This window comes from Bombina bombina, chromosome 5 (genome assembly GCF_027579735.1).
Source record: "Bombina bombina isolate aBomBom1 chromosome 5, aBomBom1.pri, whole genome shotgun sequence".
Taxonomy (NCBI): domain Eukaryota; kingdom Metazoa; phylum Chordata; class Amphibia; order Anura; family Bombinatoridae; genus Bombina; species Bombina bombina.
The window spans coordinates 344,126,611-344,143,983 of record NC_069503.1 but is presented as its reverse complement, the minus strand read 5'-3'; the positions used below and the strand labels follow the sequence as shown (position 1 = coordinate 344,143,983).

Below are 17,373 nucleotides of genomic sequence, written 5' to 3'. Positions count from 1 at the left end.
TTGCTACGGGTCCAGATCCAGGGATCCCAAGGCGACTCTAGTGGATGCACTAGTAGCGCCTTGGACCTTCAACCTAGCTTATGTGTTTCCACCGTTTCCTCTCATTCCCAGGCTGGTAGCCAGGATCAAACAGGAGAGGGCCTCTGTGATCTTGATAGCTCCTGCGTGGCCACGCAGGACTTGGTATGCAGACCTGGTGAATGTCATCGTTTCCACCATGGAAGCTACCTTTGAGACAGGACCTTCTTGTTCAGGGTCCATTCGAACATCCAAATCTGGTCTCCCTCCAGCTGACGGCTTGGAGATTGAACGCTTGATTCTATCAAAGCGTGGGTTTTCAGATTCTGTGATAGATACTCTGGTTCAAGCCAGAAAACCGGTAACTAGAAAGATTTACCATAAAATATGGAAAAGATATATCTGCTGGTGTGAATCCAAGGGATTCCCATGGAATAGGATAAAAATTCCTAAGATTCTTTCCTTTCTACAAGAAGGTTTGGATAAAGGATTATCTGCGAGTTCTCTAAAGGGACAGATTTCTGCTTTATCTGTCTTACTACACAAACGACTGGCAGTTGTGCCAGATGTTCAAGCATTTGTTCAGGCTTTGGTTAGGATCAAGCCTGTTTACAGACCTTTGACTCCTCCCTGGAGTTTAAATCTAGTTCTTTCAGTTCTTCAAGGGGTTCCGTTTGAACCTTTACATTCCATAGATATTAAGTTGTTATCTTGGAAAGTTTTGTTTTTGGTTGCTTTTTCTTCTGCTAGAAGAGTTTCTGAGTTATCTGCTCTACAGTGTACTCCGCCCTATCTGGTGTTCCATTCAGATAAGGTTGTTCTGCGTACTAAGCCTGGTTTTCTACCAAAGGTTGTTTCCAACAAAAATATTAATCAGGAGATAGTTGTACCTTCTTTGTGTCCGAATCCAGCTACACAATTTAGATGTAGTCCGTGCTCTAAAATTCTACTTAGAAGCTACAAAAGAGTTCAGACAAACTTCTTCTCTGTTTGTCGTCTTTTCTGGTAAAAGGAGAGGTCAAAAAGCAACTTCTACCTCTCTTTCCTTTTGGCTTAAAAGCATCATCCGATTGGCTTATGAGACTGCCGGACGGCAGCCTCCTGAAAGAATCACAGCTCACTCCACTAGGGCTGTAGCTTCCACATGGGCCTTCAAGAACGAGGCTTCTGTTGATCAGATATGTAAGGCAGCGACTTGGTCTTCACTGCACACTTTTGCCAAATTTTACAAATTTGATACTTTTGCTTCTTCGGAGGCTATTTTTGGGAGAAAGGTTTTGCAAGCTGTGGTGCCTTCCGTTTAGGTAACCTGATCTGCTCCCTCCCTTCATCCGTGTCCTAAAGCTTTGGTATTGGTTCCCACAAGTAAGGATGACGCCGTGGACCGGACACACCAATGTTGGAGAAAACAGAATTTATGCTTACCTGATAAATTACTTTCTCCAACGGTGTGTCCGGTCCACGGCCCGCCCTGGTTTTTTAATCAGGTCTGATGAATTATTTTCTCTAACTACAGTCACCACGGCACCCTATGGTTTCTCCTATTTTTTCCTCCTGTCCGTCGGTCGAATGACTGGGGTGGGCGGAGCCTAGGAGGGACTATATGGCCAGCTTTGCTGGGACTCTTTGCCATTTCCTGTTGGGGAAGAGATATTCCCACAAGTAAGGATGACGCCGTGGACCGGACACACCGTTGGAGAAAGTAATTTATCAGGTAAGCATAAATTCTGTTTTCTACTCTTGCTAAACGTACTACTATTCCTATGGAAGATAGTACTTCTTTTAAGGTTCCCTTAGATAGGAAGATTGAATCTTATCTTAGGAAGGCATATTTACATACTGGCTATATTCTTAGACCTGCTATTTCTATAGCTGATGTTGCTGCTGCTTCAACTTTTTGGTTGGACAATCTAGCACTGCAGTTATCGGATTCTGATTTGTCTAGCATTGTTATCTTACTTCAACATACTAAGCATTTCATTTGTTATGCCATAGTTGATATTATTAAGATTGATATTAAATCTATGTATTTAGCTATTCTATCTAGAAGTGCTTTATGGCTTTAATCATGAAATGCTGATATGGTGTCTAAATCTAGATTACTTTCTTTATCTTTTCAAGGTAATAATTTATTTGGTTCTCAGTTGGATTCTATTATATCCACTATCACTGGGGGTAAGGGAGTTTTGTGCCCCAAGATAAGAAATCTAAGGGTAAATTTAAAGCTCTCAATCATTTGTTCCTTTCGTCAGACTAAAGAACAAAAAAACACTACTTCCCCTAAGGCCTTTGGTTCCAATTGGATACCAACTACAAATTGGAATAAATCCAAGCCTTATAAAAAAACAAATTCTACTGGTGGGGGGCAGATTGAAATTTTTTCAAGACTTTTGGGCAGATTCTATCCAAAATCAGTGGATTCAGGATGTCCCCAATAGACTTACAGGACGCTTATCTTCATATTCTGATTCATCCAGACCACTATCGGTTTCTGAGATTCTCTTTTCTAAACAAGCATTGCCAATTTGTCGCTCTTCCATTTGGCCTAGCGACCGCTCTGAGAATCTTTTCAAAAGTTCTCGGTGCCCTTCTATCTGTAATCGGACAGCAGGGTATTGCGGCGTTTCCTTATTTGGACAATATCTTGGTACTATCTCAATCTTTTCATTTAACATCTCACACGAAACAACTTGTGTGGTTTCTTCAAGGACATGGTTGGAGGATCAATTTACAAAGAGTTTCTTGATTCCTCAGACAAAGGTCACCTTTTTAGTGTCCATGACTCTTTCTTTAACAGACAAGAGACAAATTAAGTTAGTTTTACCTTGTCTAAACCTTCAGTCTCTATCATTCCCTTCAGTGGCTATGTGCATGGAAGTTTTAGGTCTCATGACTGCTCGTTTTTCATATGAGACCTCTACAGCTTTGTATGTTGCACCAATGGTGCAGGGATTATACTCGGATATCACAGTTGATATACTTAAATCCCAACTCGCAGTCCTTCAGCAATGAAAGAAGTATCCCTGATACTTTCTTGGGCGGAATCCAATTCTTGTCAAATTTCTGTGATTCATATCCCAGGAGTAGACAATTGGGAAGCGGATTATCTCAGTCATCAGACTTTACATCAGGGAGAGTGGTCTCTCCATCCAGATGTGTTTTTTCAATTGGTACAGATGTGGGGTCCTCCAGAAATAGATCTGATGGCCTCGCGTCTGAACAAGAAGCTTCCAAGATACCTTTCCAGGTCCAAGGATCCTCGAGCGGAGATGGTGGATGCTCTTAGCAGTTCCTTGGTCTTACCAACCTGCTTACATTTTTCCGCCTCTGGTTCTTTTTCCAAGGGTGATCTCCAAGATCATAACGGAATGATCTTCTGTTTGATAGCACCAGCTTGGCCTCTCAGGTTTTGGTATGCGGACCTTGTCAAGATGTCCAGTTGCCAACCTCGGCCACTTCCCTTAAGACCAGACCTTCTGTCTCAGGGACCATTTTTCCATCAGGATCTCAAATCTCTAAATTTTATGGCATGGAAATTGAACCCTTAGTGCTTAGTAATAGAGGTTTCTCTGACTCAGTGATTAGCTCTATGATACAGGCTCGTAAGTCTGTTTCAAGGAAGATTTATTAGCGAGTTTGGAAAACCTATATTTCGTGGTGTGCAACTTATGATTATTCTTGGCATTCTTTTAGAATTCCTAGGATTTTACAGTTTCTTCAGGATGGTTTGGATAAAGGTTTGTCTGCAAATACTTTGAAAGGACAAATTTCTGCTTTTTCTGTTTTATTTCATAGAAACTTCCCGACATTCACTGTTTTGTTCAGGCTTTGATTTGTATAAAACCTGTTTTTAATTCTATTTCTCCTCCTTGGAGTCTCAATTTGGTTTTGAAAACTTTACAGGCTCCTCCGTTTGAGCCTATGCATTCTCTGGATATTAAATTGCTTTCTTGGAAAGTATTATTTCTTTTGGCTATCTCTTCTGCTAGAATAGTTTCTGAATTGTCTGCTCTCTTGTGAGTCTCCTTATCTGATTTTCCATCAAGATAAAGCTGTTTTGCGGACTTCATTTAAATTTTTGCCTAAAGTTGTGAATTCTAACAACATCAATAGGGAAATTGTTGTTCCTTTCTTGTGCCCTAATCCTAAGAATACTTTTGAAAGGTCTTTACATTCTTTGGATGTGGTAAGAGCTTTGAAATATTATGTTGAGGCTACTAAAGATTTCAGAAATACTTCTAGTCTATTTGTTATTTTTTCTGGCTCCAAGAAAGGTCAGAAAGCTTCTGCTATTTCTCTGGCTTCTTGGTTGAGACTTTTGATTCACAAAGCTTATTTGGAGGCGGGGCATTCTCTGCCTCAGAGAATTACAGCTCATTCTACTAGATCAGTTGCCACTTATTGGGCATTTAAGAATAAAGCTTCAGTTGAGCAAATTTGCAAAGCAGCAACTTGGTCTTCTTTGCATACTTTTACAAAATTTTACCATTTTGATGTACAGGTGGCCCTCGTTTTACAACGGTTCAATTTACACCGTTTCAGAATAACAACCTTTTTTTCCAGTCATGTGACTGCTATTGAAAAGCATTGAGAAGCAGTGCATTTATTAAAATAGCCAGTAGGTGGAGCGGTCCACTTGTGTTGCAGCAAAGCCAAGCAAGCTGAAATGAATCAGTTTAACCAGACCTGAGCTATCGAGCAGATTCCAAAGGAACAAGATCTTCCTGTCTATAAATCAGTCCAGATTGGAATGCATAGAAAGAACTGTTTGCAGAAAAATGCAAGTGAAGTCTGTGTTGTGTGATTATTAGGTTTATAATGCTGTTTAGCAAATGTTCTTGTTCATTTAACTTAGTTTAATTATATATTCTGTGTTGTGTGATTATTTTATTAGGTTTATAATGCTGTTTAGCATTTAAAGTCTTCATTTCAAAGCTTTAAAAATAATGTATTAGGTGTTACTTATGACAATTTTGAGAGGGGCCTGGAACCTATCTCCCTCACTTCCCATTGACTTACATTATAAACTGGGTTTCAATTTACAACGGTTTCGATTTACAACCATTCCTTCTGGAACCTAACTCCGGCGTAAACTGAGGGCTACCTGTATTTACTTCTTCGGAAGCAGCCTTTGGTAGAAAGGTTCTTCAGGCAGCTGTCTGTTTGATTCTGATGCCTTTGTTTTGAGTTTTTTGAAATTTTTAAGAAAACTTCATTATTTTTTGGGTTTAATTTCTCAGCGGAAATAGCTGTTTTTATTTTATTCCTCCCTCTCTAGTGACTCATGGACTTCCACATCTTGGGTATTATATCCCATATGTCACTAGCTCATGGACTCTTGCCACTTGCATAAATGAAAACATAATTTATGTATGAACTTACCTGATAAATTAATTTCTTTCATAGTGGCAAGAGTCCATGAGACCCACCCTTTTTTGTGTTTATTATTTTTTTGTATAAAGCAGATTATTTTTTCCAGTTCCTCTTTTTGTATGCTTTTTACTCCTTCTTTTTTTTTTTTTTTACGCCTCACTTCTTGGCTAAATGTTAAACTAAGGTATGAGTGAGGTGGGAGGTGTATTTATATGCATTTTGAGGTTTGGGACACTTTGCCCCCCTCCTGGTAGGAATGTATATCCCATATGTCACTAGCTCATGGACTCTTGCCACTATAAAATAAATGAATTTATCAGGTAAGTTCTTACATAAATTATGTTTTCCCCTTCCCCCATTCTAATTCTTTTACATTCCCCCCTTTTGTACTGGTGTTATTAAATACTTGTTTATGTATGTTATGCACTAGGATATTAGTTGTGAACTGCTGACATTTATATTAGATAAAGGTTATTATATGTTGTCACTACTCCTGTGAGTAAATATTTTGTATTCTGTGAATCAGTAATTTTTCTTGTATTATAACTATTTAGTCATCATTGTTTATGATGTAAGGGGTGTGTGTTTGCTGCATCTGGCCCGTTACACAATTTACTGCTGAACGCCATTTTAATACTATGAAAACAATGGCCTGACTTATGTAGCAAACCGTAAGCAATGTCCTATATGCCTTATGAGCAAAATCCATAGTTTATGGCATATTGTCAGCAGAGCGGTTCATATAGACCATGCTCGGCTTACTCTGAAAGTCCCCATGTATGAAGAATTCTTTTAGTGCACATTTACTGATGGAAGAGTAATATTGTAATTATAGTTCACTCAGCTTTAGCACTCTATAAATTTTGGAGCAGTAAGGGCCCAGATAAAAATAAAAAAATTCTTACTGGACGACTACATTGTAACCCTAGAGCCTTGTGTTCAATTTTTAAACATGGTTTATGCTAAATAGTGTGAGTTCTAGTACATTTATCATTAACATCAGCCATTTAATTTACAGAATAACGAAGGTTTTAAAATAGTTGTAAAACTGCCAGAATATTTTATATGTAAATATTCTAGTTAATTTAATCTGCATGATAAATAGAGCCCTTCAATACATGACCCAGATCCATAAGTAATTTTTATTAAACAAAAAAGCAAACTCACCCCACATCCAAAGATAACATCACCTCATATTATGAGAGAATTCATGTTTTTGTTTTTTAATGTCATAATATCTCATGGCACAGCTTTGTGAATATCTGTATATTGTTGAAGTTCATTTCCCTTTAAAGGGACATTAAACTTAAAATAAATAAAAATAAAAAGCTTTAAAAGCACACTAAAGTAAAAAATTATATATATATATATATATATATATATATATATATATATATATATATATATATATATATATATACACACTGTATATTTATATGTGTATATATGTGTAATATATATATATATATATATATATATATATATATATATTATGCACACACAAAGAGAAGCACTCTCAGGTACGAACAGCAGCTCAGTAGCTTATTCTATAGCGATTTACCACCTGGGAGCAGCCTGTTTTAGCCCAATTATGCTTTTCACAGAGAAGAACTTTCCTGAAGTATATCGGTCGGATCCCACCTAACAAGGTCAGTCCAGCCCTGAAATACCAGGCAGTCCCTCTCTAAACAAGGAACATGGCAACCCCAGATGTTAATTTCGGCCTTTTTTGGGCCTTGTCAGTGAGGTGCAGCCATATTCCTATAAGGGCGTTGGGCAAGGACAGGTTTACCCTTTTAAAACAACAGAAAATAATATCATTTAAAAAAAAAAATTTTTAATGAATTTTTATTTAATTTTTGCTACTCAACTATTTTTTATTATATATTTATTTATTTTCAGAAAAAGTTGCGTGGGATCTGAACTGGTAGACTGGCTTTTGCAGCACTGTCCATTTGTCAAGTGCAGATATACAGCATCTGGTATCTGGCAAGTTTTACTTAAACTAGGAATCCTGATATCTGGTAAGTTTCTCAAAAACGGTTCAGAGCAGGTGTGTTAAGTACACAAACATACTTCACAGCTGTTCTAATATTTGCTGTATTATTTTCCTTCATTCATCTATGGATGGGGTTGTTGTTTTTTTTAATGTTTTTTATTCTTAAGGGGAATTAACTGTTTCGCTAGAGCTACGTGAGATGGATAATGAGATTCTTCTGGTGAGACTGTTAATTACTGAAGTCACTATATATAAGCTATTAAATTATTTGTTAATATCAGTGCTGTTTCTATGTTATTTTTAATTGGGTAGAGCATTATATTATTAATGAACATGTAATCGTGAAGTGGTTGAGATCTGATGAAAACCTGAGATCAAAGCAAACCTTAATGACTGTAATGAAGACATTTTAAGGCATTTATTTGCCAGGTTAGGATTAAAATGTAAATTAGCTAATGTTCTCGTTTGTACACTCTACCGTTAATTCTTGCATTAGCGCTAATGAGCCACACCCTTAGATAGTATGACCCACTGTTTGATTCTTTAACATTTTTATACTACAGAATGAATAAGGAATATTGTCAGATCTCAGTTCAGTTTAGTCAGTTCATTAGGTGGTTAGTACAGGTTAGGGACGTGCCTTACACTTTACATGTTCTTAATACACACTATAAGAGAATAATTACATTTTTTACGTAATATCAGATGCTAATCACTGCATTGCAAGAGATCTTCACACAAATAAACACTGACTACATGCTATTTTGAATAGTGTATTCAAAGTGAACATTACCCTGAGAATAATATACAGATATGTTTTTTTTTTTCTTTTAAATATTAGTTATTTACATTTTGGACAAAATGTGTAAAGTTTTAGCGTGCAAAAAAAACCAGGCGCTACCATGTTTTAAATTAGGTTCAGGTATAATTCAGTTACTAGAATGAGCAACCAATAACTTTGTGAAATGTATTAGTGTTGTCTGGATTCTGGTCTTTCATATTTCGCAGAATCTAGAAAGCTCAACTTTTTCAGAATTAAATTACAGGAAAAAAAAGATAAAAATACCAATAACAAAATGTTTAAAGGGACAATAAACCCAAAAAATGTATTTAATTATTTAGATAGAGAATACAATTTTTAAAAAGTTTCCAATTTACTTTTATTATTAAATTGTTTTTGTTCTCATGTTATTCTTTGTTGAAGGGATACCTAGGTAGGTAGCGTGCACATGCCTGAAGCACTACAGGACAGGAAACAGTGCTGCCATTTAGTGCTCCTGCTAATGTATAACATTGTTGCAAAACTGCTGCCATATAGTGTTGTGGACACGTGCACACTCATGCGCTTACATCCCATCTTTTCAACAAAGGATAACAAGAAAATGAAGAAAATTTGATAACAGAAGTAAATTGGAACGTTGTTTAAAACTGTATGCTCTATCTGAATCATGAAAGAAAAAAATGTGTTTTTTATGTCCCTTTAAAGCCCCTTTACCAACATTTGCATTTCAGGGACACAACCCTTGAGGAGTCTCCTAACTCATTAATGGCTAATTTAGTACAGCTATACAGGAGATCCTGCACATTGAGTAATCAATGCACAGCATGTCTGGGTTCTGAATTACACAATATGATGTTATATGATCTCATTCCTGTAAAGGTTACTTGGTTGCTTTGTAGATGTTTTGTCAGGGTTCTGACGTTTACAGAATGCATCACAGCCTCTCTGGGACAGTGGGAAAACTTCAGGTTTCAGATTTAATTTAAAGGAAAAGAAAATGATTAGTGAATTTACAGTGCAAAGGTATCTCACAATACATAATAAAACCTTTCATAGGTACATTGAAAGAGATGCCGGTGTCCTGGCAGATCAGCCAATTCCATCACTTCCGGTGATGTGGAATCAGCTGTTTCACTGCAAATTCCCTCAGTGCGCATGCGCTTCGAGTCACTGCATCAAACATATTCGATGCACTGTAATTCCCCCATCTTCACTATCTGTTTTGCCTCTGCCTGTGGGGTCAAAGGGTTCACTAGGGGTGGATGCCAGAGGATTGGTGGGGTGCCCCCCTTGTACCCCCAGGATGCAAACAAAAAAGTGAAGATGGGGAAATTACAGTTCATCATATATATGTGTGTGGTTAGCAAGCAGTAAAGTGGTGGAGCGCATGCGCACTGAGTACATTTTTTATCAGACTTGGCTTATCTGACAGACTTCCTGCGATTGTAATGTGTTGATGCGTGATGCGCTGGAGAATGCGGTGACGCAGTGGAGTGCATGCGTAGTGAAGGAATTTGCGGTCACACAGCTGATTCCACGTAAATTGGCTAATCTGAGGCTTATCTGTCAGAACACCGGCACCTTACTATGTTAGGTTTTGTGCTTTACTTCCTGTTCCTGCAAGGGTTATGTGGTGACTTTGTTGGATTTTTTTGTATAAAGGGACAAAGTCAAAATTCAGCTTTCATGAATCAAAAAGAGCATACAATTTTAAACAACTTTCCTATTTGCTTTTATTATCAAATTTGCTTTGTCCTCTTGGTATCCTTTGTTGAAGAGTAAACCTAGGAGCAGAAATGCACCTCTTGCTGAACAGATCTTATGAGCCAATGACAAGTGGCATATATGTGCAGTCACCTATCACCAGCTAGCTCCCAGTAGTACATTTCTGCACCTGAGACTTCCTAGGTATGCTTTTCAACAGAGGTTACCACATGATCAAAGCAAAATTTGAGTTCATTGGAAAGTTTTAAAAGACATGTTCTATCTGAATCATGACAGTTTCATTGTGACTTTACTATCCCTTTAAATTTGTGGAGAGGATTTTACAGATATCCCTCATTGAGGGTTGGTCTGTAAATGACGTCTAAATCGATGAGTTTTCCACCTGTGCTCAACAAGGGATTTGCTTAAAGTCTGGCCTGTATGTGAATCAGGGTCAGAGTAAGAAACCTGCCAGTCATCATTCTGCAGATGGGAGGATTAGCAATAATGCCTGTTGCAGTGGCAGAAAATTCCCTTTGATCGCAATAGTGATTTTTGGCAGATACTATAGTAGTCTGTGGCTTCTTTCCTTAAATAAAATAAAAAATCTGGAGTCTGAAATCAACCTCTACAGCTGTTCTGAATTAGATTGAATCGGAGCAAGTCACAAACCACATACAGTATGTATCTAAATAGTAGACCAAATATTTACAGGCAAACATTAAATATATTGGTACTTTGTTCCCAACCCAAACTCCTTAAAAGACTAATTAAATAGATACAGATAAAAATAGATTGTACAACTATTCCCTTCCATCCACAGGATAGATCTTTATTGTTTATCTTTTTCAGGCTGATAATTAATCTCATAGAGGCTTAAAGGGGCAGTAAAAACTTGAGATTTTAACATGAAATGTTACATTTTGCATGTTAATTTTGCAATATAATGTCATTTATTTTGTCCCCTTTTCATGTAATTTAACGCTAAACATTGACACATCTAGGCTAACCCTGCTACATATATGTTCTTAGCTGGATTTAACAGATAACTGCAAAATAATTCACTTTATACTGACTTATACCCTGATTAGCTCCTCCCAATAAGGCAAGCGGTGGTGGAGATTTGCTAATGTGAAACATGCAGCAAACAAAAATGTTAATTTGTTTAAAAAAATATTTAGACTTGGCTGACAACAGAAAGTACAAGGTGTTTACATTCCCTTTTTAAGGTGTAATTTTCTTTGTGAACCTTACTAGTACTATTGGCACCAGGAACTGCTAGAGAAGAGACACCTCATCGTTCACTTTTTGAAGCATTTCTCTAACTCACAGACCCTCATTTTTCTAACTATAAAATAATTACATTCTAGGAAAAGCGGATTCCCTACAGCTTTAGTGCTGCACAGGTTGATTTTCTAAAAAGTTCCTCCTTCCATGGATATATGCCGGATTGCTTGATTAAACTCAAATTAAACAATATTGCATTATACTTTCATTACTTATCTTGCTTACTTTTTGTTGCAAAATACATCTGTACTGTAAACTGAGCTTGTTTTACCTCCTTCCAGACATGCTGGGTTACATTATGGTTGGGGAAATGTACCTATAATATTTCACACCATTATTGGTTAGCTTAGATCACATGCTCATTTACAAATTTCCTAATTGGTCACAACAATGATTCCCATCAGGCTTTTCCTCAGGAATATACATGAACTAGTCTTAGTTTACAAAATCTTGTAAAATGGGCAGAGATAATACGTTAAATGATTTTAAAATATGTATTTTGCAATGCAGTGGGTAATTGCTGATATATGCTCTGTGTTTAAGGTCCCTTTAAGTAATAAAATATATATTGGGGAATACTGTGCATTTTTGGATGTTCAAATAAATACTTTACTGATGCTTCTTGATGTTTATTACAAAGCTGGACAAATAGCTCTCTGGTGCTTTTTTCCTCCATATAGAATAATAATTTCATCACTTTTCTAAACATATAATATATGAAACAAATATACAAGTAAAAAAATTCCTATCGATATTTAGTTTTGTCGAGTTCTCCAGCCATTTTATGTTCACTTCTTGTGTTTATTGCAGCTGAAAAATCCTTTTACCATTTTTAACTTTATTCAGTGTTTTTTTATTTTGATAATTGTGAGAAAATATTTGGTGACTGGAGGTTTTTTTGTATTTTTTTTTAAACAGTGGACAAACAGCTGTGTTTTCAGGACTCATATGTGTTCTACCAGTGGTCGTCTGATGAGTGCAGTGATACAGCCTGTGAATTTGGAAGCGAAAAAGGATGGCAGATGGGTGTCAGACTTCTAAAACAGTTGGCCCCTCTTGCTCCATTAACATCAAATATTTGTGGCATGTAAGTTTTCTCTTTTGTAGAATAATGTTCCCAGTTTGTTTTGATGCTGTGCTAAAGGGACATTCTAATTTTATTTTTAAAGGGACATGATACCCAACATTTTTCTTTCATGATTCAGATAGAGCTTACCAATGTGTTCAGCAAGCCAGTAGTGCATTTCTTCTCTTTCAATAAAGGATACCAAGAGAATGAAGCAGAATTGACCATAGAAGTAAATTGGAAAGTTGCTTAACATTGTAACTTGTTTTGAATCATGAAAGGAAGTTTTTGGGTTAATGTCCCTTTAATTAAATGCCCCTTTTCACTACCAGTTTAACCTCTGTGCTTATTATTGTAATTCGGTTATTTATGAGATTAATTTCTCTTTTCGTACAACATCCAAAGCAATAATTTTAATTTATAAACTTGGATTCTATATTTTGCATAAAATCATGTGCAATTTTCTGCTTTGCCATAGTTGACCATAGCTTACCTGGGATGAAAAATAAAAGTGTTGTCCAGTTTAGGAATAATTTATTTGTTGTCTTTTTTTTTTTTAAATGAATTAATTGGAACTGTTCTGTGAAGTAAAATGCAGTGAAATATGTGCTGAAAAATGAAATGGCATAAAGGTGCTCATTAGAAAGCTCTGAGGGCAGCTTGCAAGGGTTCCGTTTACCAGTTTCCTGCTTTAGAGGGAATGTACGCATATTTGAATATCACAAATTGGTAAATTATGGTTTCTCTTTAGAATCTCAACCTGAAGACTACATATCTTCTTGCCAAAATCATAGTCAAATTAGTTTTAAATTTGCAAGTGTTGTCTTCTGAATTTCTACATTTAATATTACAACTAAGATTTGCACGGGTGGGTTACAACATTTTCTTTTTGCAGTTTTATGTTCATTTAACTCCTTATGGACCAAGGTTTTTTCTCAGTTTCCGTGCTTAAATGACACAAGCAAGTATGACATTTTTGCTCACTATTGGTTTCACCTTACTCTGATTTTTTTAGCAAACAGGCCTTTCTAGTGATACCCTATATGGGTATATAAAATAAGAATACATAGGAATTTAATACTGAAAATGGGAAAAGACAGTTTTCTTTATAACATAACTAGTGTAGTTCAGGAAAAATACACTTTTTGTTTAAAACAAAATTATAAAAAAGTAAACTATATTTCTCTTGTAAGGTGTATCCAGTCCACAGATCTTCCATTACTTGTGGGATATTCTCATTCCCAACAGGACGTTGCAAGAGGACACCCACAGCAGAGCTGTAATATAGCTCCTCCCCTAACTGTCATAGCCAGTCATTCTCTTGCAACTCTCAACAAGCTAGGATGTTGTAGGAGAGAGTGGTTAAATATAGTTAGTTTATTTTCTTCAATCAAAAGTTTGTTATTTTTAAATAGTACCGGAGTTGTGCTATTTTATCTCAGGCAGTAAATAGAAGAAGAATCTGCCTGAGGTTTCTATGATCTTAGCAGGTTGCAACTAAGATCCATTGCTATTCTCACATATGTCTGAGGGGATTACACAGATGAGGTAACTTCAGCGAGAGAATGGCGTGCAGTTTATTCTGCTATCAGGTATGTGCAGTTATAATTTTTTCTAGAGATGGAAAACACTAGAAAATGCTGCTGATACCGGATTAATGTAAGTTAAGCCTGAATACAGTGATTTAATAACGACTGGTATCATGCTTACTCCCAGGGGTAATACCCTTATGATATTGCAATATAAACGTTTGCTGGCATGTTTAATCGTTTTTATATATGCATTGGTGATAAAACTTTATTGGGGCCTAGTTTTTTCCACATGGCTGGCTTAAATTTTGACTAGAAACAGTTTTACTGAGGCTTTCCACTGTTATAGTATAAAAGTTACAGTTGGTGCAGTTAAAATTACAAACTGTGACATCCAGCTTCCCTCAGGAGTCCCCTGTATGCTATAGGACATCTCTAAAGGGCTCAAAGGCTTTCCAAAGTCGTTTATTGGGGATGGTAGGACCACAGCTTGCTGTGGCAGTTGGTTGTGACTGTTAAAAAAAAAAAAAAAAAAAAAAAAAAAAAAAAGTCTTTCCTTTTTTTTGATCCGTTTTTTGAACTAAGGGGTTAATCATCCATTTGCAAGTGGATGCAATGCTCTGCTAGCCTATTACATACACTGTAAAAATTTCGTTTGATTTACTGCATTTTTTCACTGTTTTTCAAATTCTGACAATTTGTTTCTCTTAAAGGCACAGTACCGTTTTTTATATTTGCTTGTTAACTTGATTTAAAGTGTTTTCCAAGCTTGCTAGTCTCATTGCTAGTCTGTATAAACATGCCTGACATAGAAGAAACTCCTTGTTCATTATGTTTAAAAGCCATGGTGGAACCCGCTCTTAGAATGTGTACCAAATGTACTGATTTCATTTTATCCAATAAAGATCATATTCTGTTTTTAAAAAAATTATCACCAGAGGAATCTGACGAGGGGAAAGTTTTGCCGACTAACTCTCCCCACGTTTCAGACCCTTTGACTCCCGCCCAAGGGACTCACGCTCAAATGGCGCAAAGTACATCTTGGGCGCCAATAGCGTTTACTTTACAAGACATGGTGGCAGTCATGGATAATACACTGTCAGCGGTATTAGCCAGACTACCTGAACTTAGAGGTTAGCGAGATAGCTCTGGGGTGAGACAAAATGCAGAGCATACTGACGCTTTAAGAACCATGTCTGATACTGCCTCACAATATGCAGAAGCTGAGGAAGGAGAGCTTCAGTCAGTGGGTGATGTTAATGACTCAGGAAAGATACCTGATTCTAATATTTCTACATTTAAATTTAAGCTTGAACACCTCCGCGTGTTACTTAGGGAGGTTTTAGCTGCTCTGAATGACTGTGATACCATTGCAGTGCCAGAGGAATTTTGTAGACTGGATAAATGCTTTGCAGTGCCGGTGTGTACTGATGTTTTTCCAATACCTAAAAGGTTTACAGAAATTATTAATAAGGAATGGGATAGACCAGGTGTGCCGTTCTCTTCCCCTCCTATTTTTAGAAAAATGTTTTCCAATAGACGCCACCACACGGGACTTATGGCAGACAGTCCCTAAGGTGGAGGGAGCAGTTTCTACTCTAGCAAAGCGTACTACTATCCCTGTCGAGGACAGTTGTGCTTTTTTAGAGCCAATGGATAAAAAATTAGAAGGTTACCTTAAGAAAATATTTATTCAACAAGGTTTTATCCTACAGCCATTGCATGCATTGCCCCTGTCACTGCTGCTGCAGCGTACTGCTTTGAGTCTCTGGAAGAGGCTTTACAGGTAGAGACTCCATTGGATGACATACTTGGCAAAGTTAGAGCACTTGCACTTAAGCTAGCCAATTATTTTATTTCTGATGCCATTGTTCATTTGAATAAACTAACGGCTAAGAAATCTGGTTTTGCTATACAGGCGCGCAGAGCGCTATGGCTTAAATCATGGTCAGCTGACGTGACTTTAAAATCTAAGCTACTTAACATTCCCTTCAAGGGGCAGACCCTATTCGGGCCTGGTTTGAAGGAGATTATTGTTGATATCACGGGAGGAAAAGGTTGTGCCCTTCCTCAGGACAGGTCCAAATCTAGGGCCAAACAGTCTAATTTTCGTGCCTTTCGAAACTTCAAGGCAGGTGCGGCATCAACTTCCTCTAATAATAAACAAGAGGGAACTTTTGCTCAATCCAAGACGGTCTGGAGACCAAACCAGACCTGGAAAAAAGGTAAGCAGGTCAAAAAGCCTGCTGCTGCCTCTAAGACAGCATGAAGGAACGACCCCCTATCCGGTAACGGATCTAGTAGGGGGCAGACTTTCACTCTTCGCCCAGGCGTGGGCAAGAGATGTTCAGGATCCCTGGGCGTTGGAAATTATATCCCAGGGATATCTTCTGGACTTCAAAGCTTCCCCCCCCCCAAAAGGGAGATTTCACCTTTCACAATTATCTGCAAACCAGATAAAGAGTGAGGCATTCTTACACTGTGTACGAGACCTCCTAGTTATGGCAGTGATCCATCCAGTTCCAAAGGAGGAACAGGGTTTTTACTCAAATCTGTTTGTGGTTCCCAAAAAAGAGGGAAACTTCAGACCGATTTTGGATCTAAAGATCTTAAACAAATTCCTCAAAGTTCCGTTGTTCAAGATGGAAACCATCCTACCACTGATCCAGGAGGATCAATATATGACTACAGTGGATCTAAAGGATGCTTATCTTCACATTCCGATACACAAAGATCATCATCGGTTTCTCAGGTTTGCCTTTCAAGACAGGCATTACCAGTTGTAGCTCTTCCCTTTGGATTAGCTACAGCCCCAAGAATCTTTACAAAGGTTCTAGGGTCGCTTTTGGCGGTCCTAAGGCCCGGGGCATAGCCGTAGCCCCTTATTTAGACGACATCCTGATACAGGCGTCAAACTTCCAAATTGCCAAGTCTCATACGGACGTAGTACTGGCATTTCTGAGGTCGCATGGGTGGAAAGTGAACGAGGAAAAGTGTTCTCTATCCCCACTCACAAGAGTTTCCTTTCTAGGGACTCTGATAGATTCTGTAGAAATGAAAATTTACCTTGACGGAGTCCAGGTTATCAAAGCTTCTAAATTCCTGTCGGGTTCTTCATTCCATTCCACGCCCTTTGGTGGCTCAGTGTATGGAAGTAATCGGCTTAATGGTAGCGGCAATGGACATAGTGCCGTTTGCATGCTTACATCTCAGACCGCTGCAACTATGCAGGCTCAGTCAGTGGAGCGGGGATTACACAGATTTGGCCCCTCAACTGAATCTGGACCAAGAGACCAGGGATCCTCTTCCCTGGTGGCTATCTCTGGTCCATCTGTCCAAAGGTATGACCTTCGCAGGCCAGATTGGACTATTGTAACAACAAATGCCAGCCTTCTAGGTTGGGGTGCAGTCTGGAACTCCCTGAAGGCTCAGGGATCGTGGACTCAGGAGGAGTCTCTCCGTCCAATAAATATTCTGGAACTAAGAGCGATATTCAAGGCTCTTCAGGTTTGGCCTCAGTTAGCAACTCTGAGGTACATCAGATTTCAGTCGGTCAACATCACGACTGTAGCTTACATCAACCATCGAGGGGGAACAAGAAGTTCCCTAGAAATGT

General features: G+C 37.8%; 1 protein-coding gene across 1 annotated transcript in view; it reads left to right on the top strand.

Annotated features, from left to right (window-relative positions):
• The window catches only part of RAPGEF5 (Rap guanine nucleotide exchange factor 5), a 603,491-nt gene that overhangs the window by 222,909 nt on the left and 363,209 nt on the right, over positions 1–17,373 (top strand). The window contains exons 4-5 of the mRNA XM_053714138.1: positions 7,294–7,415; positions 12,081–12,249. Coding sequence (XP_053570113.1) covers positions 7,294–7,415; positions 12,081–12,249 — 291 coding nt within the window. The remainder of the gene's footprint in view (positions 1–7,293; positions 7,416–12,080; positions 12,250–17,373) is intronic.